Here is a 25,934-nt window from a genome sequence, read left to right on the forward strand (position 1 = left end):
TTAGAAAAGCCCACACTCTCCTAACTTGCATTATTCTGGTTATTAGTTACCCCAGCTGCTGCTTTTTTTAACCATTCAGGAGCACTAGGTTTCACTGCAAAGCCTCTTGGGTTTTCACCATTGAGGCTCATTAGCAGTGGGGTGGGTCCCCATGTGGTTGTCTGGTGTAGGGAATGTAGCTGCTTTTCACTTATGTTATGTTAACCATCAGTTTGTTCACTGTCCTGAGTCAGAGGGACCCTGAACCACAAGGACCCACAGCAAGAGGATCAGGGTTGTTCTTGATGGTTTAAGGCAATTAAAAGGTGAGAAGCAGGATCAGGTAGTGTAGCTGCACTGCAGCTCCTTCAGACATGGTAGCTCAGCTCCTTGAAATTGCTTGTCAGCATACTCTGTCACAGGCAGAGATTTGACCCAGCTGAGAGCCTGGAGATGTTTGTGAGGCTTTGTTGTTGGCACAGAACAGCTTCTAAACAGCATTTGTTTTCCCAGACCCTGCAACAGCCCAAATGAGTTTGTCAGGACAGGAACAGGGACAACCCAACCAGCACACACCAGCCCTAATCCCAATAAACACAACTCAGATGGCACAGGGAGGCAGAAGAGCAGATGGAAAGATCATACCTGACATCTTCTCCATCTTCAAGCATGGACAGACAGATTGTGCATTTCTCGTCAGTGTCCGACTCCTCTCCATCCTCTTGCCCAGCTTTGCCCTCCTGTGGTCTTCTCTGAAGACAAGGTTAAAAACATAACCAACAAATTGGTTAGGACTTGACTTTCTAATGCTCTCCCAAGCCTGGGCAGTTGCACAAAGGTAAATAATAAGAGCTTCATCTACCAGCCAGATCCTCCAGTTTGAGGAAACCGAAGTGGCCAGTGAGGGGAGGATGCTACCGACATACTGGTCATTGGCACATCTCTTCCTGGGGCCAGTAACAATGGGACTGGTGGTAGTGTCCCACAGAGCAGCCTGACCTCTGCTGCCCTAACACAGCCCCCCAACTTCCTCACAGTGAAGTTGGCCCAACATCTCCTTTGCTGGAGGCTTCTCCTGGAGAACCCAAAGTACATGGGGCCACCACTGCCAGGAAGGGCAACCACTGTGTCCCATGACAGCTTAGCCACTGGCCCAGCCACATGCTGTACCATGGGGTAGCACTTAGCCAGTCAGCTCTCCCTTTTTATTTTCCAAACACACATCCATTGCTACTACTATAATTCTTCTGGATCCATTGGAGATGCACCCAGAGATGAACACAGCAGGAGTCAACTCACTTCATGTGTGGGCAATACAACACCTCTACTTCTAACTGCCCAGCTGCAAATTACTAACATGTAAAATTTGTACCCAAGCAAGAATTTTGCCCATTTTCTACTCACCACAACCCAGAAACATGGCACCATCTCCTTTCAGGAAGGAGATCAGCTCCAACAGAGGAGGTACCCCTCGCAAAGGGAAGGGAGGCTCATAAGATATCAAAGCACCAATTCTGGATTTTACATGCCTCACTCATTTTGGGAAATATTTTGATTGATGGCCACCAGTTTGACAACCTGAGGATTGCGACCCACCGAAGACCTTCCATCTGCTCTGTGTGCACAGCACTTGTACAACTGAGAGGGGCTGTCCCCCTTGCTGTGGTTTGGGGCTCTCACCTTCTTGTACTTGTGGGGGAAAGTGAACCTCTCGATGGTGTTCTGGACAGCACCACGGCTCACACTGCCCAGCCTGTCCTCCAGCTGCAGCAGCTCCTATGGCACAGCAACAGCAGCACAGCAGCATCAGCATTGATCCTAGGCACGAGGTCCCACCAACCCACCATACCTGCTAGTGACCAAGGCTCCCTGCTGCCCTTTCCTTCACAGAAATGTTCATCAACCCCAAAGCAGTCACGCTAAAATGATGGATCTGAGCTTTGGTATTTGGGCTAATAACTAAAGATTCAAGGCAAAGAGCAGGATATCCAGCAATTCAGAAATTAGGGTGGAGTTTGAGTTCTGTTGGGAAACAAAACCATGCAGAACTGAAGCATTTTCATAGAATCCAAGAACTGTTTGTGTTGGAAGGGAGCTTAAAGCTCATTCACTCCAAACCCCTGCCATGGGCAGGGACACCTTCCACTAGAGCACCTTGCTCCAAGCCCCTGTGTCCAACCTGGCCTTGAACACTGCCAGGGATGGGGCAGCCACAGCTTCTCTGGGCACCCTGTGCCAGCGCCTCAGCACCCTCACAGGGAAGAGCTTCTGCCTAAGAGCTCATCTCAGTCTCCCCTCTGGCAGGTTAAAGCCATTCCCCTTGTTCTGTCTCTACAGGCCCTTGTCCAAAGCCCCTCTCCAGGTTTCCTGTAGCATCCTTAGGCACTGGGAGCTGCTCTAAGGTCTCCCTGGAGCCTTCTTTTCTTTGTTGACAGACATGGAGAGAGTCAGTCAACCTCAGCCAGATGCAGGCACTTTGGAGTAAACCAGCTTTTACCAGACCTACTCAAACAGCTATTACTAAAATTGCTGTAAGACTCAGTGCAACTGCCATGCCACAAAACACGAGTTTATGCCAGAGCTTCCATATATTCCCAGCATTAAAAGTTAAATGATAATTCCAGCCCCTGAGATACATACTTCATAGCTCTCCCTCACAGCTGATGTGTGCCTGCTTGGGTTCAGTCCCTGAAGAGCAAGTAGCTGCAGCTGAGGATAAGGGTAATTTCTGATTTCATGAACAACCTGCGAGAAGCAAGGGAGAAGAATAAAGCCACCTGTACTGCACATTGAAATCCCTTGTGTACCTTGACTTAAATCAAGTGCCTTGAAAATCTAAAACAAAAGAGCAGACTGGCACCTTTCCTCAGTGGAAGCATAGTCATAAGAAAAAAAAAAAGGTTTTATTAAAAAGATCTCCTATAAATGATAACTAAGAACATGCATTTCTTCCGAATAAACTGTTTCAATGTTCCTGTTGCGTTCATAACATTGCAGCGCCAAACTCTAAACATGGATCAGCTGCAAAGGGGATTTTATTTTATTTAGTTTTAAATGGGTGGATTTCTTTCTGTCCACATTTTGATTTTTTTAAGTGTCACTGTAGTACACAGGTGTCAGGGTCTAACTATGGGGACGAGTTAAAAACACCTTGGTAGGTTTTCTGAAGATGCTTTAAGGCCTAGAAGTGCTTGGCATGACTCAGCTCCAAACATGGCACCCTGCTAGCAGAAGGGCCAGCAAATGACCCCAGTCAGCCTATCTTCTCATCAAATCCCACCTCCACCTGTGATAAACCTCTACAGATGGCATCAAGGCTGATGTAGTGAGAAAAGACATGACAAGGAATGATCTTCTGAGCCCAAGGAAAGGATCACCTATCACCAATCTTTATTCATACACAGAGTTCTGGGAGACCGTAGTTTGTTCCAGTGTTAATACTATTAGTAATAACTGCTGAGTCTCTCACATGCTGCTCAGGTTTTGCAGACCAGTTTGTGAGCATGGTGCTGCATGCGTTTGATCAAACGTTTTCAGAGCAGCTGAGCTTTTCTTTCCTTTCTCTAATCCAGAGTGCAATGATGCAACATTATCCTTTCAGACACTCCCTCCCACGGCCGGAGATAAGTGGGATTCACAGAAGACAGGTGATAGAAAGATAGCAGCCTTTATTTTGACTGCCTTCTGGCAGACAATGCATAAAACATTTCTTGGTAAAAACGTCTCACTTACCATCTGTGTTGAGGATGTGCTTCTGGGGAAGTGGTGCATCCGAGGTGTAGCTAAGTAATGCTGATAGGGCTGAGGGACCGGACGGACCTGGAACTGGGTGTGAGTCAGTCCCGCATCGACACTGAGGTCCCTGTGGACACGAGGGTGAGGATATGGATTTTAGATTGGAGATTAGGAACAGTTACTTCACCAGAGGATGATCAGGCATTGGAACAGGCTGCCCAAGGCAGTGGTGAAGTCACCATCCCTGGAAGCGTTCATACACCATGTAGATGAGGCCCTTAGTGACGTGGTTTAGTGGTGGCCTTGGCAGTGCTGGCATAATGGTTGGACTGGATGAACTTAAAGGTCTTTTCCAACCTAGTTTATTAAATGATTCTATATTCCTATGGCTTTGACTGCATGGTTGTATTGCATGGCTTATACCAAGTCAGGTAATGCTCAAGGGCAACCTCCACTGGTGGGATGTGGGCTGCTGTGGGTTCCTCAACACTGGGTGATGCTACTGCTTGGAAAGGAGTTTCCTCCATTTTGGGCAATCCCTCATGCCTGTACCAGCTCGAAGGAGTAAAGGGTTGCTTTTATGTCAGTTAGCTTTTGTGTTGGCCAATGTCAAGAGCTGCACAGACTCAGCCTGCTAATTTCAGAGCAAGAGCATGTTGGTGGCTCTGATCAATACCCAGGCTTGGTAACTCAATCTGGTCAGACCAGGTACTCCCCATGCTGCAAACAATTACATTTTGCTTTGAATATTTAGTGGGAATACAGCTAATTGCTCAGGAAACACACCAATGAATCATCCACAGTAGTTAGGAGCTGATCAGGCACCATCTGGGGGCTTTTAGATGTATATGTGCTTTCCTTGGAGATCTCCCAACCTACATCATGGTAGGACCTGGGGAGGCATGGGAGACTGCACCTCGCCTTAACCCAGCCTCAGGAAGCTCCAGAACTGTTCTGTGTGCAGAAGGTAAGAGATTTATGGATGAGACTGATGTAGGAAAGGGTGTCACATCACCAGCAGTCCATCACCAATGAATTGTAGAATCATAGAATGGTTGGGTTGGAAAGGACGTAATGATCACTCATTTTCAAACCCCTGCCACAGGCAGGGACACTCCCACTAGACAATGAATCAGGACATCCCCGATGGTCTCACTTGCATGCATGCATCCTGGCCTGGGCAAGCAGAACTGGGGGCTCATCTTGGTGAGTTTGGGTGGATTTTTCCTCCAGAAAAATAATTCATCTCAATCCCAGGGTTTGGCATGACCAAGATCCTGGCAAACTCTACAGCTCTGCTCAGTCCAGCATGCAGAGACAAATTGCAACCCCATCCCCAAACTGTGTGGAGGGGATGAGAGAAGACCTAACACAGATCCTCTGTCTATAATCCAATTAGCTGATCCCTTGTCTGTCCAGCTAGAGTGTCTCAGCAAACAAGTCATCATACTCTTTATCATAATTACAAAAGCCAGTGCTGTAATAACCATTGTCTTCACATTTACCAGAGCAAAGCTAATTAGATCACAGGGGTGTCTTCCCATTTCAGCTTTGAACTTCCTTTCCCCCACATGGAGGACAGCAGCAGTGAGTACCATGGCTTGTTAGGAGCAACCGAGACGTGTCCTCCAGCAGCTGGGAAACTGCTTTCACCCAGCAGCAGATAACAGCTATGAAGGGACAGTAAATGCAGGAATCCTTTGGCCAGAACCGCCTGCATACCAGGCACCAGATCCTGTGCTCTAGTACTCCCTCATAAGACACCCCACATTAAGGTGAAGCAAAAAGGGACTATCTTTGCTGGGCCTGTGCTAGCCATGTGCTAGCCAGACAAAACCTGGCAGAGGATAAGAGACAGCAGGCGACTGGAAAGAGCACAACCAGGGTGAGAAGCTGCAGGACTGGGCACATTCCAGCTCCTGTGTCACAATTTTGGATGTTTATCCAGTTGCTTAAGACTGTTCCCAGGTAGATGGAAGGCTCAATTGGAAATCAGGAGGCTTTGGATCCATTCCCAGCCCTGTCAGTGGCCTGATGCATGACCTTGACCACTTCCTCTCTGCCTTCCCGTATTCACTGTCTAAAAAATAGATGTGATAATCCCTGGAGTGCTTTGAGATTGAGGGCTGCAGAGATCTCTCAAAGATGAATGGCCATCACTGACTTGTACAAGTAATTGCATTAACAGCACTGCTGAACTGTTTGTGCATTCATGCATCCAAAGCCTTACAATTGGATACTGAGGCCCCTGAAGTGATGCTGTGGTAGTACAGAAGGGTCCGAAGCAGAAGACTTCATGGAACGGTGTTTTCTTAGAGTTTGGGGTTGAATAAGCAAAGCACATTAGGTGAAGAAAACCAAAACCAACCATCATCTTCTAGCCTGTGTTGCATGGATTTCTGTACAACGTCTTGATGTTCAGATGCAAGGTTCAAGAACTGTGATGCTTATGGTACATGGGCTGCCAACAACCAGCAAGTCAAGGATAACAGATTGAATGGTCATCACTGAATACAAATGCAGAAGATGACTTAAGGAACTAAATGGGAGTTTATGTATTCTTCACCAGGGGATTTTAATCAAAGTTGGGCTGCCTGAGATGACTGATCATGTTCAGATCTTCCTTCTATCTCCATTTCTCGCAACAGTGCCTACAACTGCTGCTGCTTATGCGGTGGTAACACATTAGAGCAAAGTTTTTATATCCATCACTGGGCAAAACTCTACGTGTGCCCCAAGGGGAAGTGAGTCACCCAGATATATATACACAGTATGCGATTTCTGTCATCCTTACTCCTTCGGTTTTATAAGGCTATGGAGCAACACAGGGAGGGGAAAGGAGGGAGGAGGAGGGGAACATAAAGTGATGTTTTATCAGATCCTTCTAATGATTATAATTAAACATTCTGCTACAAAACAGAGGCAGAAAGAATGGCTGTACCCAGATGGTACACGAACAGTTTTGCAAACTGATCTGAACAATGTTATCTTGGCCAAATTTAACCCACAGTGGTGCCAGTAATGGGAACACCTGAGAAGAAAACAGCAGAAGGATCTGGCCATACCTTAATCTGTGTATTATTAACCTGGAGGGGGAAAACTCCCCCTATGTTAAAAGGACTCTCCATTTGCAGAGTGAAGTGCTCAGATGTTAGAAAATGCCATAATTAAGATTTCCTGTACCATTTTATTTTGCTCCCCTTGTGCATACTCATTGTGATTGTCTCTAATTACATGTTCACATTCTATTTCTTCCATTCAGTGAACAGAATGGACTTTCCTCAGCTACAAAGCTCAGAATTATGTTTTTATTTTCTTATTCTTCCAAATAGGGCCCTATTAATACTAACTGCGCAAGAGCTTGAGACCTGCTCTGAAAATGAAATGGCCAATTCCCTGCTCGTTTGTTCCAGGGTATGGAACACTACAGTGGGAGAACAATTAACAACTATTAATTCATTCACACCACCCTGCAGGGCAGGTCAGCACAGTGCTCCCTAATTTAGACAGAAGAAGCTGTGGTCACTGTTTCTTGAATGCCTGATGGACAGCAGGAGATCTAGCTTGGACAGAGACATTGGTCTACAGGACCCTGGCTGTGACCTTCAGCAGGAAAAGCCCCTGGGGAAGACAAATGCTTGGCTGCATGCTCTGTCCATGGATGAAGAGTTACGGGCAATATCAACACCTCAATGTGATCATACACATGCATATAGAAGGAGCAAGTTCAGAGGAGGCCATGAGGATGACCAGGGGCTGGAGCACCTCCTGTATGAAGACAGGCTGAGAGGATTCAGTCTGTCCAGGCTGGAGAAGAGAAGGCTGCATGGAGACCTCAGAGCAGCCTTCCAGTATCTGAAGGGGGCTACAAGAATGCTGGAGAGGGACTTTTCATCAGGGACTCTAGTGACAGGACAAGGGGTGATAGGTTTAAATTTAAACAGGGGAGATTTAGGTTAGATATGAGGAAGAAATTTTTTACTATGAGAGTGGTGAGGCACTGGAAGAGGCTGCCCAAGGAAGCTGTGAATGTTCCATCCCTGGCAGTGTTCGAGGCCAGGTTGGACAGGCCTTGTGCAACCTGGTCTGGTGGAAGGCGTCCCTGCCCATGCAGAGGGTTGAAAGCAGATGATCTTAAGGTCCTTTCCAATCCAAACCATTATATGATTCTGTAAGTGCTTCAGCCAAGATGTCCCTCCCTAAGATGAGTTTCCTATTGCACACATTGTATCTGTTGAGCTGAACCATTAACTTCCATGAAGCACTGATCCATGGTGACATTCATAAACACTTGTACCCTTCCAGTGCTTTTCAAATACATCATTCTAAACACTAGTGAAATATGGAAGACTTACCAATCCGTGCCTTCGGCTAAATACCTGGGCTGGGGCCCTATGGGTTGTGGAGTTTGCAGTTGGTGGCTGAAGTCAAAGCTGGGGTGTAGGCGATGAGGCTGGACAGACATACGTTCTTGAGCCCGCCTGTGGGGAGGAGACAGAGTGGGTGAGCCATGTGGCATCACTGGTATGTACAGCTCCTGCTCAAGAGTATGTGTCAATGAACCAAGGGACAGAAACAAACGGTTGGGCTTGTGAATATGCCCCATCCCTGGGTTCAAGGCCAGGTTGGACAGGGCTTGGAGTAACCTGGTCTAGTGGAAGGTGTCTCTGCCCATGGCAGCAGGCTGGAACTGGATGGGCTTTAAGATCCCTTCCAACACAAACCAGGCTGGGATTCTATGTGTTCAAGAGAAAAGAGTCCAGACAGGTGTCAGGGATGATAGGAAGAGGCTATGTTATTTACTCATGGTCACCACAGACGTAATGCAGACCTTTGCTTTCCCCCACTGCCATGGCATCCACTTACACTCACTTTACAGGAGATGCTATTACTCTCGTGGAGAGAAAAAGAGGAAACCAAACAACTTCTTCCTCAGCAGCTTTGTGCCATTTGCACTATTTTATTTTTCACTGCCAGCCCCATAAACAAGACAAGATAAAACGTGTCCCTGCTTCAGCCATTATCTATCATCATAAAGAAGCTGCAGGTTGTCTCGTCTCCCCATGCAGTCCATAAACTCCTGGGAAACCTCATTCATAACAGGATTACTGAGGAGTAACTGAAAGCAGAATTTACTCTCGCTGGCCTTTGACAGTATTTCTCTGGATGATGGACAGGGCAGGCTGGGATCCACCTCCTTCTCCCTCAGCTCTGCTGCCCTTGCAGGCAGGTAAAGGAAAATAGTAGAAAACGCAGCAAGGTTTTTCTGAGGATTTGAGTCTCTTCTCTTGATTATTGCTTATTTGAATTACTTAGGGGTAGCGCATGTGCTGCTCGATCAGTATCCCCATTTGGAGAAAGACAAGGTGGATGCACAAGCAGGATTTGCATTACGGACTCATACACCTTGCTCCCTGCTGAGTCCCTGCTTACCAGTGGAGCCATCACAAAACAAATCTATGGGAAAACACTAGAGCCAATGCATCAGGGAAGAGCTAGATAAAGAATTTTTCATGCAGCCACAGTTCACAGGCTTCAATTTTATAGACACAGCCCAGATTCCTGTTACTGGGACCTCATGCCTGTAACCTATGAGGTTTCTGACACCCTCCTCTGATGCAGGTGTGCTTTCAGAAACAGGATGTGGGACTAGGCAAGATGTTCCTGACCTTTTCCACACCACAACCCACTTCCAAATGTAACACTGACAGCATCCACCAAAGCAGCTTCTTCATGGAATTATGCTCTGTGCTTTTATTTGAATTCAGCTTATGACTAAGAGATAAACACTTGTATCATCAGTGCCTCAGCCTTGCACATATTTGCTACCCAGTTATTAACTAATCATTAAATCCACCTAAAACCCCAGCTTATGCAAAACAAAACAAGGATGGGAAGAACACACAATTTTCAGGCAGAAAGAGTATGGAGAGAAAGTGTTTTCTGTCTGCAGCATTCTTTCCATATGAAGCATTATCACAAAGACTCATCCTCTGATTCTTGATCCATGGGTACAACCCACAAATAGCTTCCATATGTCTCCAAAAAAAGCATTCCTCTCCTACGTGCTATCTAAACCCCTCTCTCAAGAAACACAATCAGGACAAGGCCAGGCATCCATTTCCACCTCTGCTGAGTAAGTCTCTATGCAGTCATGAGCCCAGTCTGAATTTAGGCTGCTTTCTGTGACTGAATGTGCTGCAGGTCAACAGCATCATTCCCTCATTGAGCTGGAAAGCCTACCTTGACCCAAAGCAGAAAGGTCTTCATGTGCAAAACCTGATGGGATGGGTGGGTACAATCTCTGACCTGGTTTTGAAACAGGAGCTGTGATGAGGTAGCTCATAGAGTCTATTGCTTTCTGTTACATGAAGAACATGAAGAACAAGTAACAATAATAGATGACCATGGAACATACTAGATGAACACGTTCTGTATCCCCTTGGGAAAGGTGTACCTGCAGGTGCAACTTGCCCTGCATCTTCTCTTCTGGTGGATGCATTTCAGGAGTACACAATGAACTTATTTGTGAAGAAAACCCAGCATTACCAGCATGCGACTCTGAAATGGGTACAGAGAAGGGCAATGGAGCTGGTGAAAGGCCTGGAGCACAAGTGTGATGGGGAACAGCTGAGGGACCTGGGGGGTTTAATCTGGAGAAGAGGAGGCTCAGGGATAATCTTATCACTCTCTGTAACTACCTGAAAGGAGGATGGAGCCAGGAGGGTGCTGGTCTCTGCTCCCAAGGAACAGGTGACAGGACAAAAGGAAATGGCCTCAAGCTGCACCAGGGAAGGTTTGGCTGGAGATTAGGAACAATTCCTTCCCCAAAGGGTGGTCAGGCATTGGAACAGGCTGTCCAGGGCAGTGGTGGAGTCACCATCCCTCGAAGTGTTCACAGACTGCATAGTGACATGGTTTAGTGGTGGCCTTGGCAGTGCTGGGGTAACAGTTTGACTTGGTGAACTTAAAGGTCTTTTCCAACCTATTTGATTCTATGATTCTATGCCTCTACATACTTTCAGGGTTTTGCAGGAGCCGCTCTGCTGAAGTGAGGCTAAGATAGGCTCTCAGTATCCTACAAGACAAGTAGGGTCCCCTTACCTGTGATGAGGCATAAGCCGGCGGTGCTGTGCCTCGAGGAGCTGCTGCTGGAGGAGGTATTGCTGGTGTAGCGCCTGAGGTAGGAAGGAGGGTCCGGCCATGTCCTGGAAGGGCAGGGCTGGCACTGGGGCCAGGGGCTGGTGCAGGGGACCACTGTGCTGGTGTGGGGGGGCCATGTGAGGAGTCAGCCCCGGCTGGGGCTGCACTGCATGGGGCAGGGTGAAGTCAGCAGGGAGCTGAGGCTGGGGACCCAGGTGGAAATGCCGGCAGGAGGTAGCATGGGGATGCTGAGACCTTTGAAATGGAGCACCTGGAAGAGAAGATCACAGCTGTCAAGGGGGCCAGTGGCAGCCAGGGCAGCCCAGCACAGTGGTTGGCCATCCAGGGCAGCCCAGCTCACTGGTTGGCCATCCAGGGCAAGAACTGGGCAAACATCAGTTTTCTTCTCTGCTAAAAGGGTTAAAAAGAAAGAGAACAGGTCAGTTAACATTGATTACATGGGAAATATTGATTTTGACTAATAGCTTTTCTCCTCCAAAGAACATTAGAACCAAAACATATGTTTGAGTTCAGTGTGAATTTTGGCTCCAAACTGAAGTGTGTAGTGATCAAAACTACTCCAGCTTGGTTTGGTTTTCCTGTCTTAAAGAGAAAAGAAGAAAAAATTTAATAGTGCCTGTAGTGATAGGTCAAGGGGTGATGACGTTAAACTAAAAGAGGGGAGATTCAAACTAGGTATAAGGAAGAAATTGTTCATTGTGAAGATTGTGAAACACTGGCATAGGTTGCCCAGAGAGATGGTAGATGCCCCATCCCTGGAAACATTCAAGGCCAGGTTGTGCATAGCTCTGAGCAACCTGGTGCAGTGGAAGATGTCCCTGCTCATTGCAGGGGGCTGGAACTAGATGACCTGTGAAAGCCTCTTCCCAGCCAAACCATTTGATGATTCTGTGATATAGCCTCCGCATTTTAGGAAAGGGAAAAAAAACAACTGTTTACCAAAATATGTTTCATGGGTTATGAGCTCACTGAAGTTTTCAAAGCTTACTGACTTTCTAAGCCATTCAAGGTATTTCTTTGCCTGTCTAAATATGTCTCATAGGCAAGGAAATAATCTCTGCTCTAAGAAACTGTCTTTCGCTGACTACAGGACATGATTGAGACCTTCCACTTCTGAAGGTCAGGATTAAGACCACGTGTCTTTGCTGAGACCCTTCAATAGCCCATCCTTGTGAGCTGCATGCAGGGAGAGGGTGGCTGCAGGAAACACACAGCAACAGCTATGAGACCAGCCATGAAACTGATTGGAATGAGGAAGAAATGAGGTGTGAAAGACATCTCTGGTGGAGCCTTTTGCAAAACATCTGTCACGGGATTGTGCCTTGTTGGATAGGCCCTTGGCCCAATATGGCATGTTAATTTACAGGCATCATGGTAAAATTTCTGTCTCTTCAACTAGGGAAAGATTCAACTCCAAGGTGAAGAATGGCTCAAGTGAAGTTATTATAGATGCCTCTTTGCTGAGGATCAGCCTCAGAATAGAACATCTGCCCTTTAGTGATTTGAACACCTTCCTAAAAACCTCCTCTTCCTCTTTTAATCTTTGCCAACGGCACAAAATACCCAGGAACAACAGCACCAGGAGACACTGAGTGTCATCCCAAGACATGGACATCATGCCTTCTTCACACAGATCGCTTCTGCTCCCATCTCCCATCTGTCAGCAGGCAGGTTAAGTCCATCACAGCAGCTCAGGGAGCCCTGACTGCTCCCTGTTCATACCCCTATGCAAAAAGGAGATGCACAAAGCATGTAAAATACCAGCAAGGGAAACAATGGGAGAAGACCTAACAGAAGCAAATGGTTTGCAAAACTGTGTGTAAGTAATTACAATATCTCTTAAATGCAAGATAATCCTCCACAGTGCCCCTCTGAGAAAGGCAGCAGGTAACAAATATGTGTGCCACCAGCAGCAGCACTTCTTAAGGTGATAATTTCTCATGCTGTCAGATAACAGTGTGATTTGACTATGTTATCAATTAAAACCAGAGGAGGTGGGATCAAAACTGCCATTCTTCGGTGACAGAGCCGCAAACCCAGATCCAAGAGCCGTTCACATACCCCACTCCCCCCCAAATATTGGTCATATTTGTTGCTGTCACCAATTCACTGTAAGCCACGGCATGTAAAGGCTGAGTAATGAAATGGGAATTCTGTGCTGCCCTGGCACATTGCCAAAGCTGAACATCACCATAGTCATGGGGAGATGCCTCCTAACTGCTGTGTTAGTTGGGTACTTGCAAAGCAATTCATGGTGAATTGCTCAGCCTTTAATGTCCATGGATTCCTCCCCATGGAAAGTTGCTACTGATGAGCCATTTTACACCTCCAGGTCTTCACAGGGCCTGAAAACAAGGTGCAAGAGCAGGTAAAAGTGCTAGCCCCTCTGTGCACCACTTGTCTGTGACCGTAGTGTAGTTGTATTTCAGACAAAAACAGCTTAGAGTGACACAAGACACTGAAACTTAAGTGGTATTCCCACACATTTACTGGGACACACTGTAGCACACAAGTAGAGCAAAAAAAGTCCGTCTCTCATCTCTTGATGCCTGGTGCAACTTTAGCTAAGGATTTCCAGCCTTTTTTTTTGTATCTTGGGAGGCCTTAGTCCGGTATAGTGAAACATCTGCAGGACCTGCCAAACCCCAGAGCATCCTCCACGAGCCATATTGCCTAGCAGTGGCTGCAGGAAGGCGATGTTGTCCTGGGATCAGCAAGGCAGAGACCTCTCAGGTCACTGAGCTTGAGGTTTGGTCCTCATCCTACAGGAGGGTTCTCCTCCTTTGGGATACTTTTGGTTTTGCAGGAAGAGAGGTCAGCCAGGTCTTGGATGTTTTTTTTGATGGTCTACCTCAAAGGAACCTAGCAGGGTCATCGGCTTTCCTGCAAATACCTCTCTTCTCCAGCTAAACAGGGAGGGAGAAGCGCAGTGTCATTGCTGCAGAGGTAACACAGTCCTCACTGGCCCCAAGAGGTTTTTGACCTGAGGCCAATCTGGAAACACAGGGCCCTATGTCCAGCCTGCTGGCCAGAAGGACCGACCTACCCTGCTATGTGAGCCCGCTGACATGCTCCTCCTGGGGGCACGAGTCGCTCCAACTGCTCATATCTCAAGCCATGGAGCACTGATTTCTCTGAGCTCACTGTCAGGCTGCCCATCAGCCAGAAATCCTTCTTTCCTTGTCCTGTTGGTTCTTCCTTTCATTTAAGTCCTACTGTTGTGTCAGATGATGACAGCTCAGAGCAACATCAGATCAGCAGCTCTGAGATGAGCAGTGCGTCACATCTGTCAGCAAAGCAGATGACTTATTGCAGTTTTTTGCAGGCTCCCATTAACTGGTTGAGGCCAAATGTCACTAAAATCAGGGACGTCTGTCTCAATGCAAGCATCTAAACTGAGCTATTTCTCAGCAGAGCACAATGCATTTCTTCCCTTTCCATAACCCTTTCTGCCCTCTTCACATTAGTTCCCCATGCTCTTCTGTTGACCATACACATTTGCAAGGTCTGTTTCTGCAAGGGCTGTTTTGAAAGGGCTGTTTTTCGTAGCCCTCCCACCCACCCAGGTTTCCATCATGGGCAACCCTGGTTGCTTTCCATGGTCTTGGCCTCAGCTAAGCTCCAAGGGCAGCTAATGTCTACGCTGGTTTTCAAAGCCAGGTTGGGTGATATGGTTTAGGGTGAGGTGTCCCTGCCCATGGCATTGGGGCTGGAACTTGATGATCTTAAGGTCCTTTCCAACCCTAACTATTCTATGATTCTATACCTAAGCCTAGATAATCCAAGTCTAAAAAGGGACACCTCATACTAGACCATGTCACCCAAAGCTCTGTCCAACCCTGGCCTTAACACTGGCAGGGATAGAACATTTACTACTTCCTTGGGCAGCCTGTTCTAGTGCCTCACCACCCTCACGGGGAAGAATTTCTTCCTTACATCTAAACTGAACTTCCTCTATTTCAGTTTAGCCCCATCACCCCTTGTCCTATCACTATAGTCCCTGACGAAGAGTCCCTCTCCAGCATCCGTGTGGCCCCCTTCAGATACTGGAAGCTGCTCTGAGGTCTCCACACAGCTTCTCAGCCTGTCTTCATATGGGAGGTGCTCCATGATCATCATCATGACTCTCCAATCTGTGCTTTGTAAATTCCTGATGCTTCCAGAACACGAGTACAGATGAGTAGTGGCCCTGGCTGGCCTGACTCACCTCCACTGCTGGCATGGACACTGTGCCTTCACCAGGTTGTCAAGGACTCACCGTGGAGCTGGGTTTGCTATATTCCCCACAGCTACATAGCTTGGCGGCGCTGTGACTGCCATCTCCCTACCAGCACCATAAAGACCATCTTCAACTAAAAAGCCCTTGGGGAAGATTGCTTAATAGCTATATACAAACCACCCAAAACACTTAGCTGAAAGACGGTGTTAACATGCTACAGTCTCAAACTGAGGAGGTATAAATTTGTTTTTAGAAAGGCAACAGATGATGCAGGCATGTGGAGAGCTGAACCTGTTCTGCTGCTCACTGTTTCCACCCTTCCAACACAGCGGAAACCCGCGGGAAAACTCATCAAGTCCGCCTCAGTGCTGCTTTCTCACTTCCACAGCTTTTCCTCTTTCCCCCCTCTCAGTTCTACAGTTATATTTATTGTTTCTATACATTTTCTGAAGCAGGCTGGAAGTTTCTTATTAAAAGAAGTGCTGCCGCTTCCTTCATACCCCCAGGTGAACCCTAACTTCATCTATTATTGCAGGTGGGTACATGACATCGAGTCACAGAATTGTACTGGTCTGATACTGGGTGTTTCTGTCACTAGGGAGTCTTCTTTAGCATCAGTCATGATTTGACTATGTCTATGGGCATGCAAATTTATAAATCCAGCAATATTTCACTCATAAAAGCTCAAGGGATCTGAGTTACCATTAAACACTATTGACCCATATCAGAGGTGAAAAGCCCTGGATAATCCTTGCAGGAAGGATGCTATGGAATTGATGAAAAGAAGACCCCAGAAAGCAGAACTATCTATTTCCACCTGCTTTCCTCATGGCAATCATATATTTGATGCAGTTAGGCTACTGGTAAGGGACAAGGATGATGCCTGGAGCTGGTGCTGGGGATAGGTATCTTGAGAAGACAGCTGCAGCCCAGGGAGCCCAGCGCTTTTCAGAGCAAAACAGAATCTGTCTAATGCTGTTAAGCTGCCTGTGATGCATGTGCATTTTTCCCCTGGGTAAGGCAACCTGGCCAGCTTGTCAAGGCATTCATGGTCTGCATGCGGGCATGCAGGGAATGGGGGGGTGTGGCGTGTGTGTGTGCAGTGGAGAGGCTGGAGCTGGTTTCACATCTTGATCCCATCACTCAGACAGGGAGATGGCAGCTCCTGGCTTCACTCACCAACAGGCTTTGCCACCACAGAAGATATGCCTATTGCAATCAGAGCTGTGCTGGCTCAGCTGTTTCACACTGATTACAGTCCCCACAATGCCTCCTTCTGCACTGGGGATGCAGATAAACCCCATAAAGAGGAGCCATCATCGGTGCCTTTCCAAGCACTGGGCTCTGCAGAGAGACTGCCAGGCTTTTAATAACCCAGAAGCCTGCAGCTTGTTTCCCTGGACATGCATTAAGATTCCCCACAGAGACAGCAATGCGGCGGGAAGTTAGCATCTGCCCTGGTAGCATAGAGCGAGTGAAAGCTGAAATCGTGGGAGCAGCTCCAGCTTCATGTAGCACAGGAGAAGGACATCAGAGGGGCTTCACAATGTGTTAGCAAAGAACCTTCTAGTTGCCCAGTGCCATCAGCCATGTGTTAACCCTTTGCAAATAATATGTGAATATATGCTTCATTTCTGGCAGTGTTCAAGGCCAGGTTGGATGGGGCTTGGAGCAACCTAGTCTAATGGAAGGTGTCCCTGCCCATGGCAGTGGGCTGGAACTGGATGAGCTTTAAGGTCCCTTTCAACCCAAACCATTCTATGATTTCTATGATACCCTTATTAAACAAGTTAAACTGACTTACTAACAGGAAATGAGAGGTGACAATGCACCTGAATAATACAAAATGAAAGAAATAAACCCCCAGAGCAAATCCACAATATATTTAGCTACATAAAATTTAGAGGTCTTGAAAAGAGGGAGATACAATGCATCTCACTCCTATTATAGGACAGCAAACTGCAGGGCAAGGAAATAGGGTCAAGGAGGATCAAATAGGAGGAGGAAAGAACCTGAGAAAAATTTATCAGACAGGAAAGCATGTGCCTCGCTTTCAGCACCTTTGCTAACAGCTTTCGCATTTCATTTAGCAAATGGCAAGAACAGTGTCAAAAATAATAGGGACCCGGCTCAAATCCAGCCCCGAGAGTGCAGCCTGCTGTCCTGTACCTCTACTGCCATGCAATAGGTAGTGCCATGGCCAGGAAAGGAGCAACCCCAGCACACAATAGCAATGGATAAAGAGCATTCTCATTGGTGCTATTCATTTGGCCAGGCTGTGCAGTGCCAGGAACCAAGTCAGGATGGATACCTTGCATTACTCAAAAGGATGGTCTGCTGTGGTTGGGTCTTGGCTATATCATCCTCCTATTCAGTCTTGCACATTTGATGGAAAGGGAACACAAAGGACTTTAGAGAAACGGGGCTGAAATGGGCTCCTCCACAGGCATTAATGGGTCATTGACACCAAGTATCTCACCTCTGAGGACCTCTGTGCAGGCACAGCAAAATACAGCTTAGGCCATCCCCAAAAATACATAAACACGGACCTCAGACTAAAGATTGCCCCTGCCTGCTTGTACAGTCCCCATTCAACATCCTCTAATCCTAATTAAGTCTCTCATTAATTGCTGAGTGACATGAGCTGGCTTGGCTAGAGCATGGGCTCATGCACACATTCACATGATCCCTAACACTGAGCAAACCATCTTCTCTCCTGCACACCATGGGGTAAAAGCATATTCAGAGAAATGCACCAAAAAAAACCCCTAAGGTTTTAGGGTTTTTTTAGGCTCCTTTTAAAGCCTAGGCTCAGCATTCAATGGCAAAATAAACCTGGAAATAATCAGCATTTATCAGTATATTTACTGATGTAATATATCAGTAGGGTTGGAGCAGTCTGGGTTAGAGCAATTCAGAGCAGTGGGAATGAAGAGCAGTGAGAGCTAGTGATGGGATACAGCCAGGCAGCCTGGCCCCATCACAGGAGAGAGGCAGCTGTTTATACAGCTCTGGATGAGGGTTTTTTTCCTGCAACCCTTTTCCATTAACTTCAGGAGGAAAAAAAAGAAAGTTTTGTTGAAGATGATGTTTCACAGAAGAGTGTTGAATTCAGCAATATTTTCCGAGGAGGAAGGAGAAACACTTCAGCAGCTTTGCTACACTTAAATTCGCCTTTTTGCTTTTATACTTCTCCCTTCATTTTAATTATAGCTTTAATCTCATGTATGGCATTCGAGGGTGTATTTATGATTTTTGGATCGTCACACCAAAGGGGAAAAAAAAAAAAGGAAAGCTAAATTTAATGGAAAGAAATCATTTTCTGAGGTTTAATGGTCCCAGCTTCACTCCTCCAATCCCAAACTCTTGCATGCCTGGAGGGATGGGTGGCCCAGGCATCCTGGCATGATGTTTCCCACCCAGCCCAGCTTTTCCTTCCCAAACTGCCCCATTTCTCACGGTTTTGGGCCCAGCTCCTCACATCTGCCAGGAAAGTGTGGAAGGCACATGGCTTTGGAGATGTTGCAAAACCCCTCAGCAACTTTTTCATAGCACTTCTCATTTCTGTTTGGTCTGAAGGCATCGGAAAGGGTGGAGAATGAACAGGCAAAAGAAATCACCCCTCAATGCCCATGCTAAAAGCAGGGGTCACATCTCAGGTCTCAGTGATATTTTGGGGCTGCTCAGCTGTTTTCAGGGCTTATTCCCAAGTGAAACCTCAGCACTACCAAGGGCACAGAGGGTTCAGCTGGTACCTAAACTTCAAGGCAGCTCCTGGGGCTTTGCTCATCAGCTACGCACCCCATTGTGCTCAGACGTCCCTTCTTCCCCAGCGTCATTCCAGCTCTTATGTGTAACCCGAACCCTGTTTTATGTGACACACATTGGGAAAGGCAAACAAAACTGGATCTTTTCCCAGTTTATTGGCAGGCACGTGGGCTTGACAGCTCTTCTCCAGGGTTTGGACTATTAGCTCAATTAAAAAAAAAAAGAAGAAAACAAAACAAAAAAAAAACAAAAACCAGAAAAGTAGCCCCTTTGGTCAAAGAGGGCAAAAGAGCTCATCAACTTGTGGTTATAGTTACTAGCAGGGTGTTACATCCACGTGAATGGGTTCCCAACCTGTAAATGAGAAAATTAACAAGGGGAAGGAATTCATCCTCAAATTAAAAATAAAAAATCCTGACATGACAGCAATCTGTTATTTCGCTCTGTCTGCACAGAGCAATGGGGAAGCACTTGGAGCAAGCCCTATCCCTGTGCTTGGGAATGTAAAATTGTGCTGACTTGTGCACACAGGAGCCTTTGACTTTGACAGGCAGCAATATGCTGCAGCCAGTTGTTTGGAAAGCAAAATTCAATACTTGAGTTTCCAATGTTTCCTTGTTTTCATAGTGTCCAAAGTCCCCCCCAGCCCCAGATACTTGGAAGTGCTCAACACCTGCCTTGAAACACTCTTAACTGTTCCTAATAGGCAGCCAGGGGGGCTTGCAGAAGCTCCATCCTACCAGTAATGATAGGACACTCACGAATTGACAAAAACCCAAATCCATGGCGTAAAGAAAAAAACAGACATTGCAAGGAGCTGGCAGGGTCTTGAGCGTCATGCTGCATTGCTTACAGAGCTTCTTAATTCCGTGACAGCCACAACCAAAACCCTCCACCTAAAGGCTGCCAAACTTGGTAGGTCTGAAATCTGAATGCAACTTTAACCTTCCCCCAGAGAACACGTTAATGGGAAAAGCCGATGCCCTCAGCTGCCTTTTAAACCTGCTTAAGCAAATTGCTTTGTGATCCCACCTTGTGTTAGACCTGCATCCGCTCAGCACCACCCATGCCACACTGCAGCAGCTCAGACAGGAGCACAGTCCTTTGGTATTCCCATACCCGATGGGCACTGGGGAGCCAGGACTTATCCACAGCCGTGGCACAGGCTGCACCGCAAGGGCTGTGGGGATGCAGGACAGCACCTCAATCCTATGCCAGCACAACATCACCTTCCTGTTATATCCCTTGTCCATAGGGATTTCCAGTGAAGATATTCTTTACTTTTAGTGAAGATATTCTTCCCTGTGAATGTGCTGAGGCGCTGGCACAGGGTGCCCAGAGAAGCTGTGGCTGCCCCATCCCTGGCAGTGTTCAAGGCCAAGTTGGACACAGGGGCTTGGAGCAACCTGCTCTAGTGGAAGGTGTCCTTGCCCATGGCAAGGGGTTGGAACTGGATGAGCTTTAAACTCCCTTCCAACACAAACCAAGCTGGGATTCTATGATTCTGGGATTCTCATCTGTCTTTCCACTTATCAGTTAAGAGAGGAAGGATGCTTTCTGGGGCACGGTTTGCCTGGACTGCTTTAAACCTCCCTGCTAGGGAGAGATTGGAGCAGCAGTTGAGACCTGTCCTAAAAAACATAAGAGGAGGCTGCTTTGGGTGGGTTATTCTGCATCAAACCCATACATCTCCATTTTCTATGCATTGATTTTTCCCCCCTCCCTGTGTTTTAAATGGGACTGTCATAACCAGATGGGTTTTCCTGCTGGGTTTGTTTACCTACATCTTAAACACAGAGGTAAGAGATCCCACCCAGAATATCCCTATGGATCCATAGTGAGTGCAAGTGACCAGGAGTTGGGTTTGGGAAACCTGTGGAGAGTTTCACTTCTGGGAACAGAATGTGAGGTTGGATGGCGGATGTTTTGTAGTCCAGCCTTTCTCCTTTGCTGGCTGCCTGGCAAATCAGCCCCAAAGCCAGAACTTTTTGGCAGCGAAGCACAGCTCTGAGTTTTGTTTTTCCTAGCATCTGCAGAAATGTGCCACCAAAACCAGCTGCCTGACCTCATGGAGAGATCACAGCACTGGGGAGTGGTAAGAAGTTGAGCTGGCTACTAAAGAAAGGAAGGTGGCAAGTGCTGTGTGTGTTATTAGTGCTTCTATTAACGCTGAGAGCTAATGAAGATGTAGCGGTGAGAGGCAAGGATGGGAGTCAGGACATGGAACATCCCCTTGCAAAGAGGTTTGTTGATCCCATGTTGCAGGCCACCTGCTGGACTTGATCTTAAAACCTGCAGACACATGTCAGGTAGGGTGCAAAGTATTTACAAGGCTGCATGAGACCCTCAGTGGGGCCAAGAGGGCAGGTCTTGCAGCACTGAGGTATCTGCCACCCAGGGAAGCCAGTATACTGCATGGTCCCCTTGAGGTTTTTAGAAACCACCCAGAAAACACACCAAAAAGTGCTCCTCCTCACTCCACAAGGCAGAAGGTAGCTGTCATTCAGCAGCTGGCACGTCTTCCAATTGACAATACACAGAAGACAGGAGCTTCTTACAATAGCTGGGGTTCAAAAAATGAAGATCACTTCTTAAGAGAGAGAAGAAATATTCCCAGTAGCTAAGGTTAGTAAGTCCTCTGTACAGCACTCTATGTTCCTATCCTGAGTCCAGGATCTCAGCCCCTAGTCCAAGAACAGCCTTCAATAGGCCTCTTTATTTGATTAACCTAAAGGATTTTGGAGGTTAGACCATCACTGTGCACTGGTTGGAGGTGCCATGCAAGGACCTGTTTGCATCCCTGGCAGTAGTCAGGACCATGGTCCAACCCAAACACCAGGGCTGAAGAGAAGCTGCATGAGATATGGTGGGTGCTGGCAGTGATCTGAACTCAGGTTTGGGATAACCCCATCTAACACAAGTCCTGCCATGCCACATCCGCACAATTCCCTTTTTATGCCACAAGAATACAAAGTCTGTAGCTAAGAATCAAAGATTCTGGAAGTCTGTTCCCTATTAAACTTCATATCCTAAACTTTATAGGTATGTGTTACACCAGGAGAAAGAGCACCAAACATAACGTACAAGTAAAACATCAGTCTCTCGATGCGGAAATAGCTCTTACTTTACATTTCTGCATGAGGTCCTGGCATGAGTTAGTGCTGCTAAGCCATACTGTAATAACATATAAAGGAAAAGTTCATCCAGACAGCAAGAAATGTGCATTTTATACAGCTAAATGGAAAGACATCCAAGAAAAACCATACAGGTCTGATTTGCAGCTGGGAGGCTATCCGAGGGAGAGTGATTTTTGGTAATCAGCAAACCATGAGCTTCCAGAGCCCCAGCAGCACCTGAAGGCACAAGTATTTACTTGAATAAAAAGCAGGAGGTGGGTTCCCTTGGGAGCAATAAGCCTCTTATACTGATGCCAAAGGCAGGAAGAAGGGCTGGAGAGAAGCCCAAGGGTGCCATGCATGCACCTCTGCAGGGAGGCAATGCTGGGACTCCACATCAGAAAGACCAAAGATGAAACCATGGTTGAGTAGAACCTAAAATGGTGCCTCTCATGAGTTGGGCAGGAGGAGGTTCATCAGCCTGGTTATGAGCCTGACAAAACCCAGCAGGGACTGACCTGCAGCCAGCACAGGCTGAAGCACCAGGCACCACATACTCACAGCAGAAATCCCCTCTGGGGCACCAAGGCTGATAAATCCCAGCCTGGATAGCTTCCTAAAGGACGTCCCCTCACTTGGGCTGGAATTAATATGGAGCTGTAGGATGGAGGAGGTGATAATAGTTGTCCCTTCCAGCGCGAAAATTGACCTGCTTGTGGGAATTTGCCACTCCTGCTGAAGGCAAGAAACGCTAATTGCAAGGAACTCACTTTTCCATCATGATGGGAATAGGATATCAGGTTCATGTTTATTCCATCAAGAATATCCATAGAAGTGGCCTGGCAGCAACCAGGTAAGAAGCTGCATTGTCACAGGCAGCATCTCACTCCCCTGCACCTGGATTCTGAAACATCCCAACAAGCATGTGGCATCCCTGAGAGAATTAAGACTAAGTCAATGTTTCTGTCATCAACCCCACTTTCAAGGGGCTCATAACTCTCAATGTTTGTGCTCTCGTGATGCCAGAACTTGGCACAGAAGCACACAGACCAGATGCAGTTTTATTCGGTAATAAATAGCTTAAATCTCATAAGCCTTTTTTTTTCCTTTATTTTTTCTTTCTTGTTTTTGGCTTAAACCTGTAAAATGGGAAAAGAAAAATGTGTGGGATATTTTTTTTTTCCTACCTTCTGATAATTTTGGAATTGTAGCTTATGCTGATTAATGGCTTTTTTCCAGATACACACACAGTCCATACTGCTATTTCTCAGACATTTTGCCTTTTTAATATCTGCTCTTTTATGGGTTCAGTGTCCTGCGCCCAGCAGAGTGCCAGCATCACAGCCTGACATTTCTCGGGCTGACTTACAACACTGGATTATTCAATCTCTGGCACATGAAGCCTGATGCTCAGGAAGAGTTAAAACATGGCAAAATTCTCCAAGCTCTTTAATCAGTGTCAGTAACATTTTAAAGATGGACTGCTGTTTTAATTGCGGCCCTGTGACATCCCAGTCCTCTAGAGTAAAGGCAGTTATTGCACCCCAGCACTATCTAACCGGCCCCAGGGTGAGCATAGGTTTTCATCAGCTATCCACCAGGATTTTAGCACTTCCAGATTTACCCCACACTCAGACTTTGCTCTATGGAGGCCAGCTACTTTCCAGTGGCCAAAAGCCAAGGAGACAATCCAAGCCCCCAGCCCAAGTGCTTGGCCACCCTTCAAAAGTCCACCTCAGCTGGAACAGAATGAAATAGCAGTGATTGTGCTCATAGGGTCAGCTCCAGACATTGGAGGGTCACCAGTGGGATGCTGGTGCTGTTATCCAAATGCTTTGCTGTCTGCAGGGCTGGGATTTTTGGCAAGGAACAAGGGGGGCTGCTGGGTATGGGAATGTTGCAGTGCAATGGGGAGCTGGGCTGATGTTGGGTCAGGGTCATGCAACATGGCCAAGAAGAACCCTACACGTTACCTTAGGAAAACGTGCTTTCCATGGGGTGCAGATCCACCCGTTGTCCCCTCTGAACCACGTCCTCATTTGCTCAGAGGAAGGATTGAAGGCAACTCTACAGTACTGCAATGTTTCTCCCAAAGCATCCTGCCACCAGGTTATCCATCTCAACACCAAGCTTGCAACCCAACAGCAGGCGCAGAGATTCCCCATGCAATCATCCTGCCTCCCCAAATCCCAGCAGATCCAGTGAAGAATTACTTGCAAAAGAGGTATGGGGAATTTGCTGGCTGGAAGCAAGGCAGGAGGATCGTGCTGCAGAGGGCACCCCTTGTCCCAGCCTGCCATCAAACCCTGTATACATATAGGCTCCAGGAGGAATGGGATGGCCCACATATGGTTTGGATTTGCACAGGATCCTGGTGACTCAGAAGAAAAACTCCCAAATATACAGGTACACTTTGGGCCATCTGTCCTCAAGCAACACCAGCAATAAGCCACAAGCCACATTATAAAGCAAGTAAGAGATGTCACAGTGAGACATCTTAGTTTCGCTCATGTGAAACTACTCTGACCTGGCATAGAAGCTGCACCCAAAGAAGAAGCATCCTCCTGCTCCAGTGAGGCCATTGCAGGGATTTTTGACAGCCTGAGAGACCTGGGCTGGTTCAGCCTGGAGAAGAGAAGGCTCCTGAAATGGAGACCTTAGAGCAGCTCCCAGTGTCTAAAGGGTCTACAGGAAACCTGGAGAGGGGCTTTGGACAAGGGCCTGTAGGGACAGGACAAGGGGAATGGCTTTAACCTGAGGTGAGCTCTTAGGCAGAAGCTCTTCCCTGTGAGGATGCTGAGGTGCTGGCACAGGGTGCCCAGAGAAGCTGTGGCTGCCCCATCCCTGGCAGTGTTCAAGGCCAGGTTGGACACAGGGGCTTGGAGCAAGCTGCTCCAGTGGAAGGTGTCTCTGCCCATGGCAGGGGTTTGGAACTTGACGAGTTTTAAGGTTGCTTCCAACGCAAACCAGTCTGTGAGCCTATGATTTTTTGGTGGACAAATTACAACACTGCATCCAAAGCTACCTCCAACCACAGCAAGGTCTTCCCACCTCTCACTCACATGAGATGTAACCCAGGTCCCACAGCTGAGTCTCTAGAGAAAACACATGGCATGGTCCTTGGCTGGGAAGCATTTGGCCAGTGCCAGGTGTGTCTGCTGCAAATCATAGAATCTCAGACTGGTTTGGATTGGAAGGGACATCAAAGCTCATCCAATTCCTACCCCCTGCCACAGGCAAGGACAAATTCTGCTAGACCAGGTTGCTCCAAGCCTCATCCAGCCTGGCCTTGAACACTGCCAGGGATGGGGCAGCCACAGAATCCTTGGATGCTGGCTTCAGCCTGTCTGCAGGAAAGACAGCCGCAATGGGTCTGCACTCCCTGTGCTTGCGGTCAGTGAATGGCTTGGGTTTTTTTCCGTTTTAGATTTAAAGGCAACACAGTGCCAGTAATTAAACTAATCTAAAGCAGCAAACAGAAAAGCTGTTGCAGTGCCAAAAGATTAATCCACATGAATATTAAAGACATTGAAGCTACGAACAAATCCAGAATGAATGAAGCTGGGTGGAAAGGAGGCCCATATGCAAACCTACAACCCCTGGTTTCATGTCTTCTCCAGCTGCCATGGGAGATACAAGGGGCTTGAGCAGATGAGGACACAGGGGAAGAGAACAGGAACCCCAAGAGCAGTCTGCTCCCTCCTTCAAGCAAAACACAGCCTCCAGCAGTCTGTTCCCCACCAAATTAGGTCAGGCAGAGCTAACTGAGCATCACAGGGTGGGAAACTGGATCCAGCGTCCTCACATCACATCAACCCGTCAGCTGGACGTGATGGGCACCTCATAGGATGGGGATCACTGGACTGCTGCTGGAAGGAGAAAGTGCTTCTCAGCATGGGACAAGCCAAACTAGGCAGCCTTAAGTCACACAATGGGGGAATTACTAAATCAAA

At 47.3% G+C, this 25,934-nt stretch overlaps 3 protein-coding genes across 3 annotated transcripts in view; 1 reads left to right on the forward strand and 2 right to left on the reverse strand.

Annotated features, from left to right (window-relative positions):
* The window catches only part of LOC133267870 (proline-serine-threonine phosphatase-interacting protein 2-like), a 349,308-nt gene that overhangs the window by 181,331 nt on the left and 142,043 nt on the right, over positions 1 to 25,934 (forward strand).
* Positions 1 to 25,934, reverse strand: part of ARK2N (arkadia (RNF111) N-terminal like PKA signaling regulator 2N) — a 195,673-nt gene that overhangs the window by 90,409 nt on the left and 79,330 nt on the right. The gene's annotated exons all lie outside the window — the stretch shown is intronic.
* The window catches only part of ARK2C (arkadia (RNF111) C-terminal like ring finger ubiquitin ligase 2C), a 53,100-nt gene that overhangs the window by 4,990 nt on the left and 22,176 nt on the right, over positions 1 to 25,934 (reverse strand). The window contains exons 2-7 of one of the 2 annotated variants that reach the window (XM_061450538.1): positions 10,819 to 11,128; positions 8,070 to 8,195; positions 3,712 to 3,841; positions 2,620 to 2,724; positions 1,660 to 1,755; positions 625 to 731 (exon numbers count right to left, since the gene is read on the reverse strand). In XM_061450538.1, coding sequence (XP_061306522.1) covers positions 625 to 731; positions 1,660 to 1,755; positions 2,620 to 2,724; positions 3,712 to 3,841; positions 8,070 to 8,195; positions 10,819 to 11,128 — 874 coding nt within the window. The remainder of the gene's footprint in view (positions 1 to 624; positions 732 to 1,659; positions 1,756 to 2,619; positions 2,725 to 3,711; positions 3,842 to 8,069; positions 8,196 to 10,818; positions 11,129 to 25,934) is intronic. The other variant, XM_061450539.1, reaches the window with a different exon arrangement.

Source organism: Pezoporus flaviventris, unplaced genomic scaffold, assembly GCF_033815535.1.
Source record: "Pezoporus flaviventris isolate CSIRO_AGI_PZ_B2104156 unplaced genomic scaffold, CSIRO_AGI_Pfla_v1 ptg000010l, whole genome shotgun sequence".
NCBI lineage: Eukaryota > Metazoa > Chordata > Aves > Psittaciformes > Psittacidae > Pezoporus > Pezoporus flaviventris.